The following is a 17,808-nucleotide window of genomic DNA, read 5'->3' as shown; positions in this document are numbered from 1 at the left end:
TCCCTAGAGAGCCCTGAGTTGCATCTCTGACAAGGGACATTTGCAGAAGGGGATTTGGGTGGGCACGCTGAAGTTTGTCCCCGCAGCCTCTAGCAAGTCAAGTCTTGTAGGGAAAGGAATTCATGGGAAGGGCCGGTTCTACAGACCTAGTGCAGACCCTCGTGAGCCAGTGCCTCAGGCATGGGAAGGGCTGGTCCTACACACATACGGGTGCAGACCCTTATGAGCCCGGTGAGCCAGTGCCTCAGGCTCCGCGGGTTTCCCAGCATCCCGGGCAGTTCCCCACGGAGCTCCCTGTATGCGTGGGTTCTATTGAGAATGCCTGTCTCCTTCTGCTGCTGGGGGTGCTGGGGAGAACTGTAGCCATGCAAGCCCTCAGAGGCAGCCAAGGCGGGGGAGGGCTTCCCTGGGGCTCCCAGGCTGGGATTCTGCTGTCTCCAGTGCCCTGGCACTTCCCTGCCCCTTCCTCTTCCCCAACACAGGAAGCATTGCTGGGGCATCTCTCCATGTTCCCAGGGGGTGCTGGCTGAGCCAGGCTGCAGGAGTAGCCTGTGCTGGTCAGAGCTGACCATGGGGCCTCCTCCCCTTCCTGCTGGTGCCCATCCCTTAGCTTGGGCAAGGTGCAAGGTGTGAATTGCAAACCCATGATGTCAGCTACATGCATACCAAGCACAGTGCTCTGCACCCAGCAGACATCAAAAGCCAGCTCTTCCTTTATCTCTGTACAGCCACAAAGGTGGTGACCCTCTTGTGGGTGAGAGTTCCATTGCGAAATGCAAGTTGCTTGTCATCTCACGCTGGAGAGTAAGGAAAGGACCTTCTTATTTGACAGGGATCTGTCTCCAGGAAATTTCTTTCTTTTTTTTTTTAAACTGGGAATTGAACGAGGGGCACTCAACCACTGAGCCACATCCCCAGCCCTATTTTGTATTTTATTTAGAGACAGGGTCTTTCTGTTGTTGTTGCTGTCGCTGCTGTCCTTGTACCTCTAGGAGGGCAGGCTAGCTGTAGTTTTCTCATTGTTAAGTGAAGGTGGACAGGAAGGCAGGAGGGGGCAGGCTGGTCTTGGCCTTCCCCAGGCGGCTGCCTGCCCCTGTATGGAGAGTATGGGACTCAGTAAGATGTTGTCCTTGAACACCTTTGGTGGCACACGGCTGGGCTCTGGATGTCCCCAGAGTGGCCTTGGCCTCTCTGATTCTTCAGTCCCCAACTAAATCTGCCTGCATGTGTCTCCAGATCACCCGCTGCCCCATGATCCCATGCTACATCTCCTCGCCGGACGAGTGCCTCTGGATGGACTGGGTCACGGAGAAGAACATCAACGGGCACCAGGCCAAGTTCTTTGCCTGCATCAAGAGGAGCGATGGCTCCTGTGCGTGGTACCGCGGGGCGGCACCCCCCAAGCAGGAGTTTTTCGACATTGAGGACCCGTAGGCAGGGTGACCACAGCCCTGTGGCCAAGCGAAAAGCCTCCGAGGGTTTAGACTGGTCCAGCTCTGACATCCCTTCCTGGAAACAGCATGAATAAAACAGTCGTATAAGTGGGTCCACGTTAGTATGGTTCTGCCCCCGCCCCCGTTTTCCTCTGAACACACTTGTGAGTCTGGAGGAAGAGATGGGCCAGGGTCCCTCCCACACTCCCTCCATCCACCACCTGGGCACCGTGTGTCTTGGTCTTTGATTTTTGGGCACAGGCAGGGGTGGGACCCACAGACTTCCTGCCCAGGCATCTTTGTCCCCATCACAGATGCCAGGCAGGCAGCCTGCAGGGGTCTCCCCAGCCTGGTTAGGGCAGAGCCTGGAAATGTGCGTTTTGCAGAAACTCCTGAGGGTCATTGCAAGACTGTGTAGCAGGCCTACCAGGTCTTTGTCATCCTGAGAGGGGCATGTCCACCTCTGGCCTAGGGTGGCAGTCCCTGCCCCCTGCAAGTGTCCCCCATCTTCCCTGGGCCCATCACAATCTCCCAGCACGTGTGACTCCCTCGGGACCAGGAGTAGTCCTGGAACTGGTGGCTTGTTCTTGGAGGACTCGATCCTGGGAGTTTGCAGAATTCCTCCTTCAGGGACTTGGAGGGAGAGGCCCTCGCTGAGCCATGCTGCAGCTCTAGGCCAGGCCTTTCAGTCCTGCACTGCAGACCTGCGAAGCCCTGAGCTGGGGCAGGTCCAGGGCTGGGGTGCGCCCGGCTGCTCTTAGAGTTCTGTCCTGAGCTTCTCGGGTTGCTCTGGCCTCCTTCCCACCTGCTTTCCCCAGGGCAGTGTATGGCTGGCCACCCGGCTCCCTGTTTGTGCAAACTGAGGACATGATCTTGCTGTGTCCCGGCAGGCTTAGTGAAATCTCCCTCCAAGACAGATAATCATGATTCCGTGCAGATTTCTCCGAGTGATGTGAGCTAAGCTTATTAAGATGTCCCAACCAGGGCACCCAGGCAGCTTGTGTTCAGGCCCTCGGGGCACTGTGGCCTGTTTTAACAGACATCTCATTTTTCTAAAGATGAATTCTCAGATAATATGTGAACCTAAGTGGCAGGTATGCCAAGGCCTGCTTGCTTTCTTATGTCACAAAGATTACCCACTTAAAACCCTTCAGAGGGAACTGGGGAACCGACTTGTTCCCTAGAAATGGTCTTCTGATGCCAATAAAATAGGGGTACAAGTAGGCAGAACTTTCTCAGTCACACTACAGTTGGCCTTCTTTCTCCTTCTACCCATGCTGTAAAGATACGCTCTTCTGGGGACACACGTGATGCAAACATAGACCTTATGCACACACACAGAGTGACGCTGAAGCCAGCCACCCCCCACCCTGGCCCCAGGCCCCCGTGAGAGTCCTTCTGCAAAATGCTTCCAAAAACACCACCATCTAAGCCTGTTCTATTCTGCAGCGACCCCAGAACAACCGTAAGACTCCTGACCCCCGAGGGGCTGCAGCCCCCATGCCCACCCGGGACCTGGTCAGCACAGAACTTGTCGACTCCCCTTTCTAGGACAGATGGGGAGAGCATCCAGGAATCAGCCCCTGCCTTGGGGGCGTTTTCATGCTGTACAGTGATGTCCAGTTGGTGAGATGTCACGATGGACCAGTCCGTGTGATTTCAGTGTATACACCACCACCAGACCCCTGCAGTCAATAGAACACCCCGCCCTGTTTGCTTCCTGTATGGTGATATCATATGTAAGATTTGCTCCTGTTTCTGCTGACTTCTTCAATGTTTCCGGTTGTTTCTGACATCCGCTGTAACCATCCCCATGATGATTTCTTTTTTAATTACCCTTGGTAGGTGTTAGACTTGCACTTTTAAAAAAAACGGTTTCTGCATCGAGGAAGCATTGGACCCAGAGTGGACATTGTGGCGTGTAGCTGGCCTACGGTGGAGGGTCCCTTCAGACCTTCCTGAGCATCTTTGCTCTTTCCACCGCCTTGCTTCTATTCTCTGGTTCGGATAATTGCAAAGTATCTTTGAGTAGGTTGGTCAGGAAAGATGGCCTTTATATTTGGATTTCTGACCATGCCGAGCAAAGTGCCCAGTGGCAGCGGAGGGCCAGGCCGCTCCACACCCTCACAGTGGACAGCCATGACATTTGTACAGGTGAAGAAGGATCTCATTTGGCATTGTTTAATTTATGGTGTCTTCTAAGCACTGCTTTTCTCTCCCTTTATTCTTTTCATCACGCAAGCAACTCAAAATATTTAAAATGAAGTTTACATCGTAGTTGTGTTCAAATCTTTGCTTGATAAGTATTAAGGAATATCAGACTTGCTGCCGTAATTTAAAGCTTTGTTGATTTCGTTTGTTTTTGTTTGGATTTTTATGTTGTTGTGGGGGGAGCAAAGTGTTCTTCGTGCTGGGATGTGAAGTCCGAGACCCCCCTGTGCTGGGAGCACGTGAGAGTCGTGGAGAGTCAACCTGCAGACTGCGCATGTCTCTGCTGCTTTGTATCATTTTTGAGTGACCGCTCTGTCAATGGACAATAAACAGTATTATCAAAGAGACTGCTGGCTCTCTCTGTGTGTCTGATTCCGACGTTCAGCACTGCCGCTGTCTAGCTCAAGGAGGGGGCCAGGCACTGTCTGGCAGGCACAGGGTCCTCTGTGTCTGAGGAAACCTGTGAGGCTAGCGTGCTTTGAAGACAGCTTTTTTTTTTTTTTTCTTTTTGGTACTGGGATTGAACACAAGGGTGCTCTACCACTGAACCACATCCCCAGCCCTTTTTATTTTGAAAAAGAGTCTGGTTAAGTTGCCCAGGCTGGCCTCCAACTTGTGATCCTCCTGCCTCGGCTTCCTATGTCAATGGGGTTACAGGTGTGCACCACCACGCCCAGCCAGAACTATTTTTAAACATGTCCAAAATGTTTTTATCACACCTTAATCACCTACTTAGTATTTATTAATGTCGTCAAGTAACCTAGTCAGTGTTTTGACATCTCCAATTATTCATGAATGCCTTTTGAAGCTCTATTGCTCTGAGTCAGGACCCAGATAAGCCTCACTGGCTGCAATCAGTTATGCTGTGGTGTAGGTTTTGTTTGAGCATGTCCTGCAAAGCTGTGTGTGCTGGTCCTCAGTGTGGACATTAAGACATGGGGTGCAGTAGGGTCATACTGGCCCCTCCCTGCTCTCTGACCTCTCCCTCTTGCTTGAGTTCCCACCATGATGCCCTCCAGCATGATAGGATGCAGCCAAGGGGGCCCTCACCAGAGGCCACATTAATGCAGCTCCCCAAATTTCAGCCTCCCTGACTGTGAGCTAAACAACTCTCTTTTCTTTACAAATTAACCCTCTAGCCCTCATGCAGAATTTGTTATTCTGGAGCAGTGGGAAGAATTGTTTCCTACTCTACACAGCTAAGCAGAACAAAGTTTGTTCCCTCGTCTCTTCCATAAGACATGTGAACACCATCCACTTAACATCACCCACGCAGGGTGTTTGGATTGTTTTCCCCTGTGGAACGATACCTGGGGCACTACAAAGAACTAATATTTTTTAAAAAATTAAAATATTAAAAAAATATTTGAGGGAAGTGGCTCAGCTGCACATAACAGTAACACAGAGACTTTCAGTGTCACACAAATGGCTTTGCCTGGAGTTTGTGGCCTCTTTAACCTGTAAGCCACCTTAGGGGTCTCAGCAAACAACACACAGAGGATGGCTACTTATTTCATTTATGTATGTATTTAGGTCAAATATGACTTTAAAAGAAAACAGCAAAACTTCTTAGGGAGATTTTCAAACATACACAAAAACAAAACAAAATCCCACAAAGAATGGTATAACAAATTCCATGTGCCCCTGATTCCAGTTTAAAAAAAAAAAATCCAAGTTTTGTTGGTCTTTGTAAACAATTTTAAATCCATCTGAGACACACTGGGGTGCCCAGCTGCTGCTAGTCCCCATCACGCTTGCTCACCCTGTGAAAGAAAGTAAGGGGGACAACTGGAGCAGCCAGCCAGCAGACTGTAGGTCCTAACTGCAAATACAAGATCCAGGCTAGAGAGCCAAGGGGCTGGTGGGGATCAGGGGCCACCAGGACGGCTGGTGGAAGAGTCTTGAGTCTGGTTACTGCACACCATAGGAGAGCACCTATTTCTGTCCATTAGTAGGATTATAGGATGGGAAAGATTGCAGTCCTTTAAATGTCCTAAAAATATCTTTAAAGTACCCTACCAGTGGACATTTTTACCTTACTTAACTTTAATAAAAAAGTGTCCGTTTTTATCACAGGTGATTTGCTGTGACCACAGACTTTGCCTTAACACTGAAGTTCTTGGATGGGTGGTCTGCCTGTGGCCTTGGGGTCCGGCTGTGAGAGGACCCCTCACTCGCCTCACTGCTGCCTTGAATCTTTTACAGTGAGAGGCAGAGCTTTGATATAGGGGAATTATTTTGGTCTCTTAGCAACTTTTCTCCTCCAAGAAACAAATTGACTGTTGAAAACAAGACATTCAGAAACAAAATGATACGGAGATTTTCATTCTGTGACAATCAAGAGGAGCATTCTAATGAAAATAGCCAAATAAAATGTTAGACAAATCCATGTTTGAGCCTGCAAAAGAAGTGGGGTTTGGGTCAACATCAGAAAAAGGTGTGAAGGTAGATTTGAGGTGGGGTACAGAAGTCATGCTGCCTGTCTACCTAGAAATAAAGAGGCTGGGCTGGGTTAAAAAAAAAAAGTATGCAAAGCAACAGTTAGCCTGAATAAAACCCAGGCCTCCCCATTTCCCTGCCAGTTGCTGGCTTCCTAGCTCAGAACACATACAGGGAATCATGTTTTATACAATGTATCAGGACTTGAATAGGGAGAGTTGTCTCTGAGTCCTTGAATAGAGCCCACTCTGGTCAGGGGACAGGAGAGTGGTCAAGAAGCAAAGAGTAAGATCTCAAATTAAAACTTTCAGCAGAATGGGGCTTGTTTGTTCCTTTGGGTAGTGGGGACTGAACCCAGGGGTGCTTTACCACTGAGATGGCTCTCCAGGCCTTTTTTTTTTTTTTTTTTTAAATTTTTAAACAGGGTCTCACTAAATTGCTGAAGCTGGCCTAGAACTTGCAACCCTCCTGCCTCAGCCTCCTGAGTTGCTGGGATTATGAGGGTGACCCACCACACGGGGCAAATAAAGAATTCCTACACAGAGGACACAATCTTAATGTCAAACTATTGCAGTTTTGTTTTTGTCTGTTTGCTTTTCCAAAGAACACTAGCATCCAAGTAATAAACGTGAGGCGAATTTTGTTCAATCACATCTATTCCCTCTCTCCCTCTTCAGTCCTGGCTTATAGGTGTGTGGAGGGACAGGAGATTAGCTCTGGGCGATGCGCTTGTGGTCTCACCTGGCTCATCACTCTTACTTATCAGTCGAGGAACATAGGGATCATGTACGCAAGTTCTACCTTTTGGAAAAAATAGTTTATGCCTGTGCTGCTCTGGTAGCTCCTGAAGTCAGTCTGCCTTGGAGAACGGGGACAGGAAAGCCAATCAAGTCCCGGGTTAGGGACCTTTTAGAAATACTGCAAAGGCGATCCCTGTTTGTAACTCTTCGCCCGAGGCCTTCACGTACAGTCGTGTAGGGAAAAACGATCGGAGGTGACCGCTGGAGTTGCAGGATCGTGCTCAGGTATCCAGAGACTTCAAAAGCTGAAAACCAAAACTGATCCCTCGCCCCAGGAGCCAGCTCCCCGGTACTGGGCTCATGGCGGGGGAGCTGCGAGCGTGCCTTCCTTTCCAACGGCACAAAGCCCGAGTCGGCCAGGCGCCGCTCTCTCCGCAAGGCCAGGTGACAGGCAGGAGCCCCTCCCGCGCGTGAGAGAGGCTCGGCGCCCTCCTCCGCTGGCCGGCCCAGGGAGCCCCCGCTCTGCGCCTCAGCTGGCGGCACCCTCCAGCCCACAGGCCAGCCAAGGACCCGGAAGTGGCGGTGCAGCGAGAGCTCGGCGGAAACCGCCCGCGCCACGGCCCGGGGGCGGGGCGTCTCGGCTCTGCGCGCTTGCGTCACTGCGTAGGCTGGCGGGACCTCCGGACCGGGAGGCGACGCTGACGGCGCGTAAAGCGGCGGTGGGCGGATCCAGGGAGAGGGCCCAAGATAGCCCCGCCTCTTAAAGCAGCCCGGGCCTCTCGGTGCCGGCCCAGAGCGGCCGCAAAGTGCGACTCCTTTAAGCGTCCCTGTGACACGTGTGTGAGGCGCTGGAGGCCCGGATGGTGCGCGTGCGGCCCGGGCCGAGGAGACGCCAGCGCTGCGCGGGCCTGCTGCGGGCCGCTGGGGGCCAGGTTAGGCTGGGGCCGGGCGGGGCGGGGCGGGGCGGGGCGCAGGCCCGCGAGGGGGCTTCCGCCGGGCCTGGGGCTCGGGAAGGGGTGGCGGGGCGCAGGGCACTCGGGGCGCTCGGAGAAGGCGCGGGCGCGCTTCCGCCCGGGTCCGGGATGTCCGCGGTGCGCCGGGAGATGCGGTGTCCACGAAGGGCTCGGGAGGACCCCGCGGAGGGCCGTGAGGGTCCACGAGGGGCTCGGGGTGACCCCGCGGAGGGCCACGAGGGGCTCGGGGTGACGAGGGGCGCGCCGGGGGATGCGCTGTCGGATGCCCTGTCCGCGTGGGGCTCGGGGTGACCTCACGGAAGGCCATGAGGGTCCACGAGTGTGTCAAGGTGGCCTGGAGGATGCTCTGTCCACAAGGGTCTCGGGGTGACCCCGGCGATGGCCACGAGGATTCACCAAGGTCCTGGCATGACCCAGGGAGCACCAGGAGGTTCGCTGTCTACGAGGGGCTCGGGGTGACCCCGTGGAGGGCCATGAGGGTCCACGAGGGCCTCAGGGTGACATGGGGCGTGACAGGGGATGCGCTGTTGGATGCGCTGCCCGCTAGGGTCTCTGGGTGACCCCACCGAGGGCCAAGAGGATCCACAGAGTCTTGGGATGACCCAGGGAGCACGGGAGCAGGGGATACGCTGCTCCGGAGGGACTTCAGAAGAATCTCAGGGAGGGCCCAAGGCCGAGCCTCAGTGAAGAGGTGTGAGGCCCTGGTCCATGCAGGGATTGGTGTGGGCCCGGGGAGAGCTGTGTCATCAGGGGTCGGTGGTGTCTTCAGAAAAGTCTTGGGTCCTGGTTTGTGCAGCCCAAGCACCGATTTGCGGTGACCCTGCAGGGATGGAGGGCACAACTGGACCCAGGTAGGAGCCAAGGGCAGGGGAGAAAGTAACAGACTGTGTCCAGTTGGGCTGCCTTTACCCACAAAAGTATCCTTTATCCAGGGACCAGACTTTATCCAGGGCTAGGTCAAAGTGGGTTGAGAGCGTTTTGTGTGTGGAGCAGAGACGTGAGATACAGAGAAGGTAACCTTCCTCATGGTCACCATGGAAGAGCGCCGTGATGAGACCTGGCAGGAGATGTGGGTTTTAAAGTGCCAGTTGCTTATGATGGGTTGGTTGTATGACATGCACCCTAGAGCCCTTAGTACCAGACTATCCTAAAACAGACAGGAGAGGGAAGAGTACCCCACTGCACACATAGTCCTGTTTCTGCAGTGGATGCCAAGAAGCAGGCTCCAAGGAGACATTGGCTCTGCCCAGGATGCATGGGGTGTCTGGCAGGCCCCTCTAAGGGGCCCCAAGGAGGCCCCAGCCCTCTTGTCTTGGGCTGGTCTTGTGAATCTTGAGTGAAGTTTATCTTGGAAGTGAATTTAAAGGGAAGAGGGAGGGAGAGAATGTATTTAAGAGGCTTTGTTACAAGGAGGCTGCACTTGAGTCATCTCAGAAGCAGAAATGTGTGTCTAAGCTGTAAGCTGTTCTTGGACTGCAAGAAGTCTGGACTGCAGAGAGCATCTGTGCTAAGAAGGATGCACACCAGAGGCTGGCTGGTGATTGCAAGAATATTTTTCTTGGTTCCTACACCTCAGAGAGTGAGCAGTTTTTAGGTCATTACTTAATGTTTCAGGTGGAGTTGGAGATATTGATCTTTCTGCCACAACTTGAAAAATTGTTGAAAATATTCGACTCTGCATTAGAGTAGTTTGTTATCCATGATGGAATTTGATTAAATTTCCTGAGTGTTTGCTTAATCCTCTAGCTAAGTAGCTTCTGAACATGAGCTAGTGGACCCATATTGGTCCAGGACAGGATTCTCATCTGGCCATGGTAAGGTGTGAAATCATGACCCAAAAAAATCCCAGTGACGTTTCGGGGAGGGTTTTGGAGGAATGGATGCCATCGCTTTGCAGATTGTCCCTTATTCTGAGTTCATTCCATTATGGGGTTTTTTGGTGGGGGATGTTGATAGGGTTTTATTTAAGGATGGGATGGAAGGTATGAGATTTGCTGCACAGCAGCCTGGGTTGGGGGGAGCTAATCAGGATTGGCCAGGCAGCTACTGAAGCTGAGCACTGGGGCCATGTTCCCTCTATACTTTGTATGTTTGAATTTTTGCTGTAAACATTTCTAAGCACCTTAATTATATATTAATTAACTATAGGTAGAAGTTAAAGTCTATACCTAGCAAAGTAAAAGTTTGACAACTTTATTATTACCCGTTACTCTTTGGAGATAAGATTTAAACTTTAGTGGACTGGCAGGTGTGGAGAGTGTCAGGGTAAAGATGTGGAGCAGGTAACAGTGTCATCCTTGTGTGTACATTGCAGTAATTTGTGGTTGGTTAGCATAGTTCTCTGGACGTATCCTGAGCTTAGCCACAGAGATATCCCTTTAACCTTAATGATGACTTTGTCCTGGTAGAAGGTCGCAGTTCCCACACAGCATTCATGGAAAGACTGAAGAGACAGCAGGGAGGAGTCCTCCTGGGTCATGGTCTCACTGCTTGCCCACAGGTGCTGACACCCTTTCTGGACTCTGCATGTGGCCGCATTGGCGACTGGACAGCCATCCTCTGGGAGTCCCTGGATTGAAGTGCCCAGTCAGAGAACTTGATTCCCCGCTGTTGGGGGAGCAGCCCACCTCGGCCAGGCATCCCAGGTGAGCCTGCAAAGGTTTGGGTGCCTCTTTCTTGCCTGTTTGCTGAGTGCGCCCAGCTGAGTTGGTTGCTTTGGCAAGAAGTCTCAGATAATCCCCACTCAGCAGTTTCTGGTGAGGACACCAGAGCGCCGTGCTTTCTTTTTTAAAGAAGAGGGCTGGGGATGTGGCTCAAGCGGTAGCACGCTCGCCTGGCATGCGTGCGGCCCGGGTTCGATCCTCAGCACCACATACCAACAAAGATGTTGTGTCCGCCGAGAACTAAAAATAAATATTAAAAATTCTCTCTCTCACTCTCTCTCCTCTCTCACTCTCTCTTTAAAAAAATAATTATAAAAAAAAAAAAGAATAACTTCCTTGGATTTCTCTTCTTGTATGGAATTAGGGGGCCCACGGTAAGAGATTTGAAAGACTTAATTAGAGATCCATGGATTCACTAGGTCGGACTTTGGGGTGTAACTAGCTAATTCCCTAGGCACTCCTAGTATCGGGTACCCTGGGAACCCTCATTTGTCTGGAGGGAGTGAGCAGTTTCAGGGACGTGTTTTTCTGACTGACTCGGTCTAAGCTTTGGCTAGGACAAGGGGCGGGGAGCAGGGTGATGTGGGTGGAGCTGGCTGAGGTGAGGGAGGGATTTCCCTCCTTGCAGAGTCTGCACCTGCCAGTGGTGGCAGGCCCAGTGTAATGAGCCCGCTCTCTGGTCCCTGCAGCCAGCTTCCCACCTATTTTTGTCTGTATTTTACAATCCAAGAACAGGAGATCTTGTAAAAAGTACTCGTCCCTGGATGGGTAGTTAAAGATGACAGAGTGACCCAGACTGGCTACCTTTAAAACCTGTGTCCCCTCCTGCCTACTTCTCCTTCCTTGCTATTTGAAAGAGGTGGGAGAAACTTTGTCTAACATTAGGTGTCTTGTACATGCTATTCCAGGTCTGATCCTTTGTTCTTTTCTCACTTCTCCTTCATTTTTTAAAAAATTACTTTGTTTCCTTTTTGTTTTTCTTCCCTTAGTTTTAGATGATTTGTACATACAGTGATAGAAATATGATGAGAGCCACAAATGTAAAGTTAAGTTTTACTGCAGCCACATTGGAAAAGTAAAAAAGGGAGGTGAAGTTAATTTTCATTTTTTTAAACCCAATATATACAAAATATTATCATTTTGACATGTAACCAGTTTTTGAGATGTTTTGTATTCCTAACTAAGCCTTTAAGTCTGGTGGCGTGTTTTCTGCTGGGGACTAGCCTCATTTCCCGTGCTCAGGAGACTCGTCCACGGCCTTCTTCTGAAGAGCATAGGTCTACAGATATGTGCCCATCCCCTTGTGTGCTGTTCCTTTATTAAAGGCTATATATGTGTAAGTAACCAGAGCATGTATGCAAATAAGTATTTCCCTGCTTTTGAGCAGACATTGGGGCCCTGTGTTGTCCCTTTGAAGGAAATAGCCTGACTTGTAGACACTTGGTGTATATTGATTAAGGGCTCGAGGCAGGGTGGCCTAGCAGCCCAGATGCTATCCCTGGGCATTTTCAGCTCTTTGTGCACTTGTCTTGAGTTTTTGATACCAGGGATTGAACCCAGGGGTGCTTAACCATTGAGCCACATCCCCAGCTCTTTTATTTTTTACTTTGAGACAAGGTCTCACCAAGTTGCTCAGGGCTTGCTGAGTTGGTGAGGCTGGCCTTGAATTTGTAATCCCCAGCCGCTGGGATTATAGGCGCTTGCCACCTTGCCTGGCTGTACATGTATCTTGAGAAGTGAAGTATGGACTCTCTTGGGTCTGTGTCTTCCTGTCTCATGCTTCCTTGTAGGATGGTAACTGACCAGGGAAGCTTTTGTGATGGCTAGCATCCATGATGACCAAGCGGAAGCTCTTATTCCTTGGACATAGTGATTGTAGATTTGTGTTCCTTCTAGTCCCCACAGGAATGCACCATGCCAATAGTCGATAAGTTGAAGGAAGCCCTGAAACCCGGTCGCAAGGACTCGGCTGAGGATGGGGAACTGGGAAAACTCCTGGCCTCCTCCGCCAAGAAGGTCCTTTTACAGAAGATCGAGTTCGAGCCAGCCAGCAAGAGCTTCTCCTACCAGCTAGAGTCCTTGAAGAGCAAATATCTGCTACTAAACCCCAAGACGGAGGGCGCCAGTCACCCCAGGAGTGGAGATGAGGCTCAGGCCAGGAGACAGGGTATGGACATGCAGGGCACAGGCAGGGAGGCCTCTCTCGGTGTTGGCTGAGTGATGGGCCCACTGTGGGCACTAGAATGTCACAGGGAGTGCTGGACTTCACGTGGGGTCCATGGGCATCAGTTGTAGATGTTTCTAGGAAGATGGTGTGTACTTAGGGGTTCTTCATAACAAACTCCCTCTTCCCCCCACCCCGCCACTTCCAGTGATCTCTTGCCCTGGGTTTAATAGAATTGAAAGCCAAGCTTGGAGGTAGAGAAATGAGGTAGACTGCATGTGGCCATAGTTGGGCACCGTGCCAAGGCCCAGATCCTTCATCTCCACAGGGGTCTGAGTTCTAGAACTGAGCGGTCGGGAAAGCCCCTGGTGTGACTGCTTACTCTGAGCTAGCTCCCTGGGGTGTCCAGTCCTGGGAGTACTAGTGCCCTCCAGTGAGCTGTTCTGACCGACCACATGCTAAGAAAATGTCTAGGGTTCTTTTGGGGTCTGCCTGTGTAGACTTATTTGTCTCCTTTTCTTCCCTTGTTCCTTTTTTCTTTAGGGAGTGAGCGCCCATGTGGTAGTGATGGGGTCCCAGCCCCACAGAAAGTGCTCTTCCCCACAGAGCGCCTGTCTTTGAGGTGGGAGCGGGTTTTCCGAGTTGGCGCAGGGCTACACAACTTGGGCAACACCTGCTTCCTGAACTCCACCATACAGTGCTTGACCTACACACCGCCTCTGGCCAACTACCTGCTTTCCAAGGAGCATGCACGGAACTGTGAGTGGGGGCTGGCATTGCGGGGTGACTGAGCTAGTGGAACCACTCAGTCTCCACCAGAGAAACCCGTACATTCAGGCACTGTTAAAGATAACACCTGGATCACCCTGGTGGAGTTGCTGATGTGTAGTAACTGGAAACCCCCCTGGAAGGGGGGCACACCTGCAGTCCCAGCTGCTCAGGAGGCTAAGGCAAGGGGACTGTGAGTTTAAGGCCAGCCTGGACGACATCGTAGAGCTTCCTCTCAAATTAAAAAAGCCCACATTTTAATTGGATTTGCTTTAGGATAGGATGTGCAAGTTTGTTTGTGTTCTCCAAACTCTTCTGAAGGTAATTACACAAACAGAAATGAAGGTTTGCAAAAGATAGCCCCAAAGTACATATATTCAATTATTTTGTACATCTGTATACCAGTGTTGTACGTACACTATAAAACACGTCTCGGGCTGGGGCTGTAGCTCAGTGGTAGAGGGCTTTCCTCTCACGTGTGAGGCACTGGGTTCAATCCTTAGCACCACATAAAAAATAACTTAATAAACAGATGTTGTGTCCATCTACAACTAAAAAAGTATTTTTAAAAAAAACGTTTCAAAGTAGAAGTTAAAATGATTTAAAATATGACATCAAAAGCCAGGTGTGGGGCTGAGGTTGTAGCTCAGTGATAGGTGGGGCCCTGGGTTCAATCCTCAGCACCACATTAAAATAAACAAATAAAATAAAGGTTTAAAAAAAAAAAAAAGCCAAGCTTGGGGCTGGGGTTGTGGCTAAGTGGTAGAGTGCTTGCCTAGCATGTGTGAGGGACTGGGTTCAATTCTTAGCATTGCATATAAATAAATGAGTAAAATAAAGGTACATCAACATCTAAAAAAATACTTAAAAAAAAAAAAAAACTCCAGGTGTGATGGGGGTACCTCTGTAACACCAGCAACTTAGTGAGACCCTGTCTGTAAAGGAAAAGTTAAATGGTCTAGGAGTGGAGCTCAGTGATTAAGCACCCCTGGGTTCAGTCTTTAGTACCAAAATAAAAAAAGTTTACAAAAAGGATCAAAAGTCCGAGGAGTCTTTTTTAACTATTAAAGACAGTGAAGGGGCTGAGGTGGTGGCTCGGTGGTAGAGCACTTGCCTACCATATGTGAGACACTGAGTCGATTCTCAGCACCACACATAAACAGATAATGTTATATATAAAGTAAAGGGCTGGGACTGTGGCTCAGTGTAGGACACTTGCCTAGTATATGTGAGGCACTGGGTTTGATTCTCAGCACCACATAAAAAATAAATAAATAAACGTTATAAAAATATTTTTTAAAATGAAGCAAATGACTTCAGCATCAGACTGGGATGATATCATGGGTACGGGTTTTTTGTTTTGTTTTTTCCATTGTGCTGGGGATCAGACCCAAGGCCTCACCTGCATGCCAGGCAAATGCTGTAGCCCTGAGCTACAGCCCAGCCCTTATAGGTAAGTTCTGTGAACTAGATCATGCCGATGCTTCACAAAGTCATCTAGAAGATCAGAAAAGAAAAGATTCCCCTCCTTGTTCTGGAAGGCTCTTATAACTTGGATTTCAAAATTAAGGATAATATGAGAAAGAAAAATTATAATCTCATGAACTAGGTTTAAAATTCTAGATGAAATACTAGCAGACTGAATGGTTTTTCAGAACATGAGCAGGGGACTATGAAGGCATTTTGCTGCCAGGAAATCTCATGAAGTTGCAGGGCCACAGCACTGTAGCTGAGGGCCTGGAGCTGGCCTGCAGGCCTGCCTCCCAGTCCTGCTGGGAGTCTACCTGCTTTCTCTGCGCCCCCTGTCCTGGGGTGCAAAATAGCATCATCCTTACAGAGTTGTCACGAAGCTCAGGTGGCTATGTGAAATGCTGAGCGCAGGGCTGGGCACACAGAAAGTGCTGTATAAGTGACTGCTAATTTTGCTACCTATGCAATTAATTGCTTTATTAATGAAGTGAAAGAGAAAAGTCAGCTGAAAATATTCTTAATTAAAAGAAATACAACTCTTAGCAGAGTAGTAATACATGGGCATTTCTTTACCCTGATAAAAGCACAAGTGCTAAAAAACACAAAAGGCACAGAGCACCATTCTAAAGAAGAAAGTCCTGGAAGTGTACACTTCAGATCATGGTGAGGCATGTGTGGCTGCCCTCACCACCTCTGTTTAGGACTGTGGTGCTCTTGGCTGGGTGCAGTGGCACTGGCCTGTAGTGCCAGCAACTTGGGAGGCTGAGGCTGGGGATTGCAAGTTCAAGGCCAGCCTCAGCAACTTAGGCCTTGAACAACTTAGTGAGACCCTGTCTCAAAATAAAAAATAGGGCTAGGGATTAAACTCAGTAGTAGAACACCCCTAGGTTCAATCCCCAGTGCCAGAAAAGAAAGAAAGATTGTGTTGCACCTGGCCAGAGCTGTGGCATATAGGAAAGGAGGGGAGAGTACTATAATAATTTGAAAACATGTGAAATCAAAAGAATATGTAGACAAATTAGCAAGGGGAATTTGGCAATGTGACTAGACATAAAATCAATATATAAAATTTAGCTGAATTTTTCTATACCAAATAAACAATTTACTATCTTAAAAAAATAGCAACATAAGCAATAAAGGCTAGATCTAAATTTAGTGAGGTGCATGTGGAAAACCTTCACTGAAGGACATTAAATGACAGCCTACCTGAATGGACAGAAAGTTGCCTTAACAGGGGAGAGACTTCTCATTATAAAAATGTTGGTTTTCAACGGGTGTGGTAGTACAGAGACTCGGGAGATTGAGTCAGTAGGATCCCAAGTTCAATTCAGCAAGGCCCTAAACATCTTAAGGAGACCGTCTCGAAATGTTAAAAGGGCTTAAGATGTGGCTTAGTGATAAAGCACCCCAGGGTTCAGTCCCCAGTACTAATGAAAATATTGTTTTTTCCCCCAGATTTGTAGATTAATGTTCATCCAGTTGGTTCTAAAATTTAATAGAAAAGCAAGGGACCAGAAATAGCCAAAATACCATTTATTTGCTGGTGGTGTATGTTTTGCTGGGAAGGAAACCCAGGACCTGGCACATGCTAGGCAAGGGCTGCACCACTGAAGTAACATTTCCAGACCTCAGAGGCACTTCTGAAGAAGACGACTATGAGAAGGGATATGTTCTACCAAATAGAGGCTTGCTGCATAGTCTCCGAGGTGAAACAGTCATAGTGTTAGATGTAGGAGGGATGTCCTGACCGGTGGAGTAGAACGGAGAGCCCAGAAGCAGGCCACGCACCCATGGATATGTGGAGGTGCAGACTGACTGTACATAATCGTACTTGGGTCTGTCATTTTAATAACTGGAATCAAAACAAACACTTTGCTTTACCTAGGTAGACACTGACACAGGGTTTTCATATCAGATCATTTGCAAAAGAAAAGAGTGGATGAAAAACTTAGTATCAAAAGAAAAACTCAGTGCATTTAGAATAAATGTAGGTAAAAACTCTGCTGATGTTATCTTTTGAGAATCTCCTATCTAAAGTCTTTCTTTCTTAATATTTATATTTTAGTTGTACTTGGACACAATACCTTTATTTTATTAATTTACATGTGGTGCTGAGGATTGAACCCAGGGACTTGCATGTGCTAGGCAAGCACTCTACTGCTGAGCCACAACCCCAGCCCAGTAAATAGTTTTTTTGACCTTAGGGGGTTTCTTAAAACTTAAAGCATGGATCATTAAAAAAATTTGGTAAACTCAGATGTATTAGCTTTAAGGACTTCTGTTTATCAGAAAACAAATATATCTTGGCATTGACAAAGTCTGTGTAGGGGATGCTAAGACATAGTGAGTTAAAGAAAATTAAAAGACCAGGTACAAGCCTGAAATGAACAAAGCATTGGTGTTAAGAATGTATAAAGAACTAAAAATCAACATAAAAGATTGTTAAAAAATAGATAAAATTGCTGGGCGCATTGGCACACACCTGTAATCCCAGTGGCCCCGAAGGGTGAGGCAGCCTCAGCAAAAGTGAGGTGCTAAGCAACTCAGTGAGACCCTGTCTCTAAATAAAATACAAAATAGGGCTGGGGATGTGGCTCGGTGTTCGAGTGCCCTTGAGTTCAATTCCCGGGAACCCACCACCACCACCACTACCACCCTGCCTGCCAAAAAAAAAGATAAAATTGCTGGGCGAGGTGGCACACGCCTGTAATCCCAACAGCTTGGAAGGCAGAGGCAGGAGGATCACAAGTTCAAAGCCAGCCTCATCAACTTAGCAAGACCCTGTTTCAAAATAAGAAATTAAAAGGGCTGGGCATGTGGCTTAGTGGTCAAGTGCCCTGTGTTTAACACCAGTACCAAAACATAAATAAATAGATAAGTAAAATAAAATAATAGATAAAATTAGAAGAGGCAATTCAAGGTGTCAAAGAAGCACATGCTATGATG

The 17,808-nt window shown here is 49.0% G+C and overlaps 2 protein-coding genes across 6 annotated transcripts in view; both read left to right on the top strand.

Annotated features, from left to right (window-relative positions):
* Positions 1-3,991, top strand: part of TIMP2 (TIMP metallopeptidase inhibitor 2) — a 44,378-nt gene extending 40,387 nt beyond the window's left edge. Inside the window, exon 5 of the mRNA XM_081272185.1 lies at positions 1,237-3,991. Within this exon, the coding sequence (XP_081128311.1) occupies positions 1,237-1,434 (198 nt within the window). The 3' untranslated portion in view covers positions 1,435-3,991. The remainder of the gene's footprint in view (positions 1-1,236) is intronic.
* A 3,613-nt stretch (positions 3,992-7,604) lies between these two features.
* Positions 7,605-17,808, top strand: part of USP36 (ubiquitin specific peptidase 36) — a 33,709-nt gene continuing 23,505 nt past the window's right edge. For 3 of the 5 annotated variants that reach the window (XM_081270682.1, XM_081270681.1, XM_081270678.1), the window contains exons 1-4: positions 7,605-7,755; positions 10,298-10,442; positions 12,357-12,627; positions 13,168-13,383. In XM_081270682.1, the coding sequence (XP_081126808.1) occupies positions 12,375-12,627; positions 13,168-13,383 (469 nt within the window). In that variant the 5' untranslated portion in view covers positions 7,605-7,755; positions 10,298-10,442; positions 12,357-12,374. Of the gene's footprint in view, positions 7,756-8,078; positions 8,228-8,291; positions 8,649-10,297; positions 10,443-12,356; positions 12,628-13,167; positions 13,384-17,808 lie in introns of those variants that run through there. The other 2 variants (XM_081270680.1, XM_081270679.1) reach the window with 2 other exon arrangements.

This window comes from Spermophilus citellus (assembly GCF_964194105.1).
Source record: "Spermophilus citellus genome assembly, chromosome: 17".
NCBI lineage: Eukaryota > Metazoa > Chordata > Mammalia > Rodentia > Sciuridae > Spermophilus > Spermophilus citellus.
Note: the sequence above shows the minus strand (reverse complement) of the source record. Positions and strands in the feature narration are given on the sequence as shown.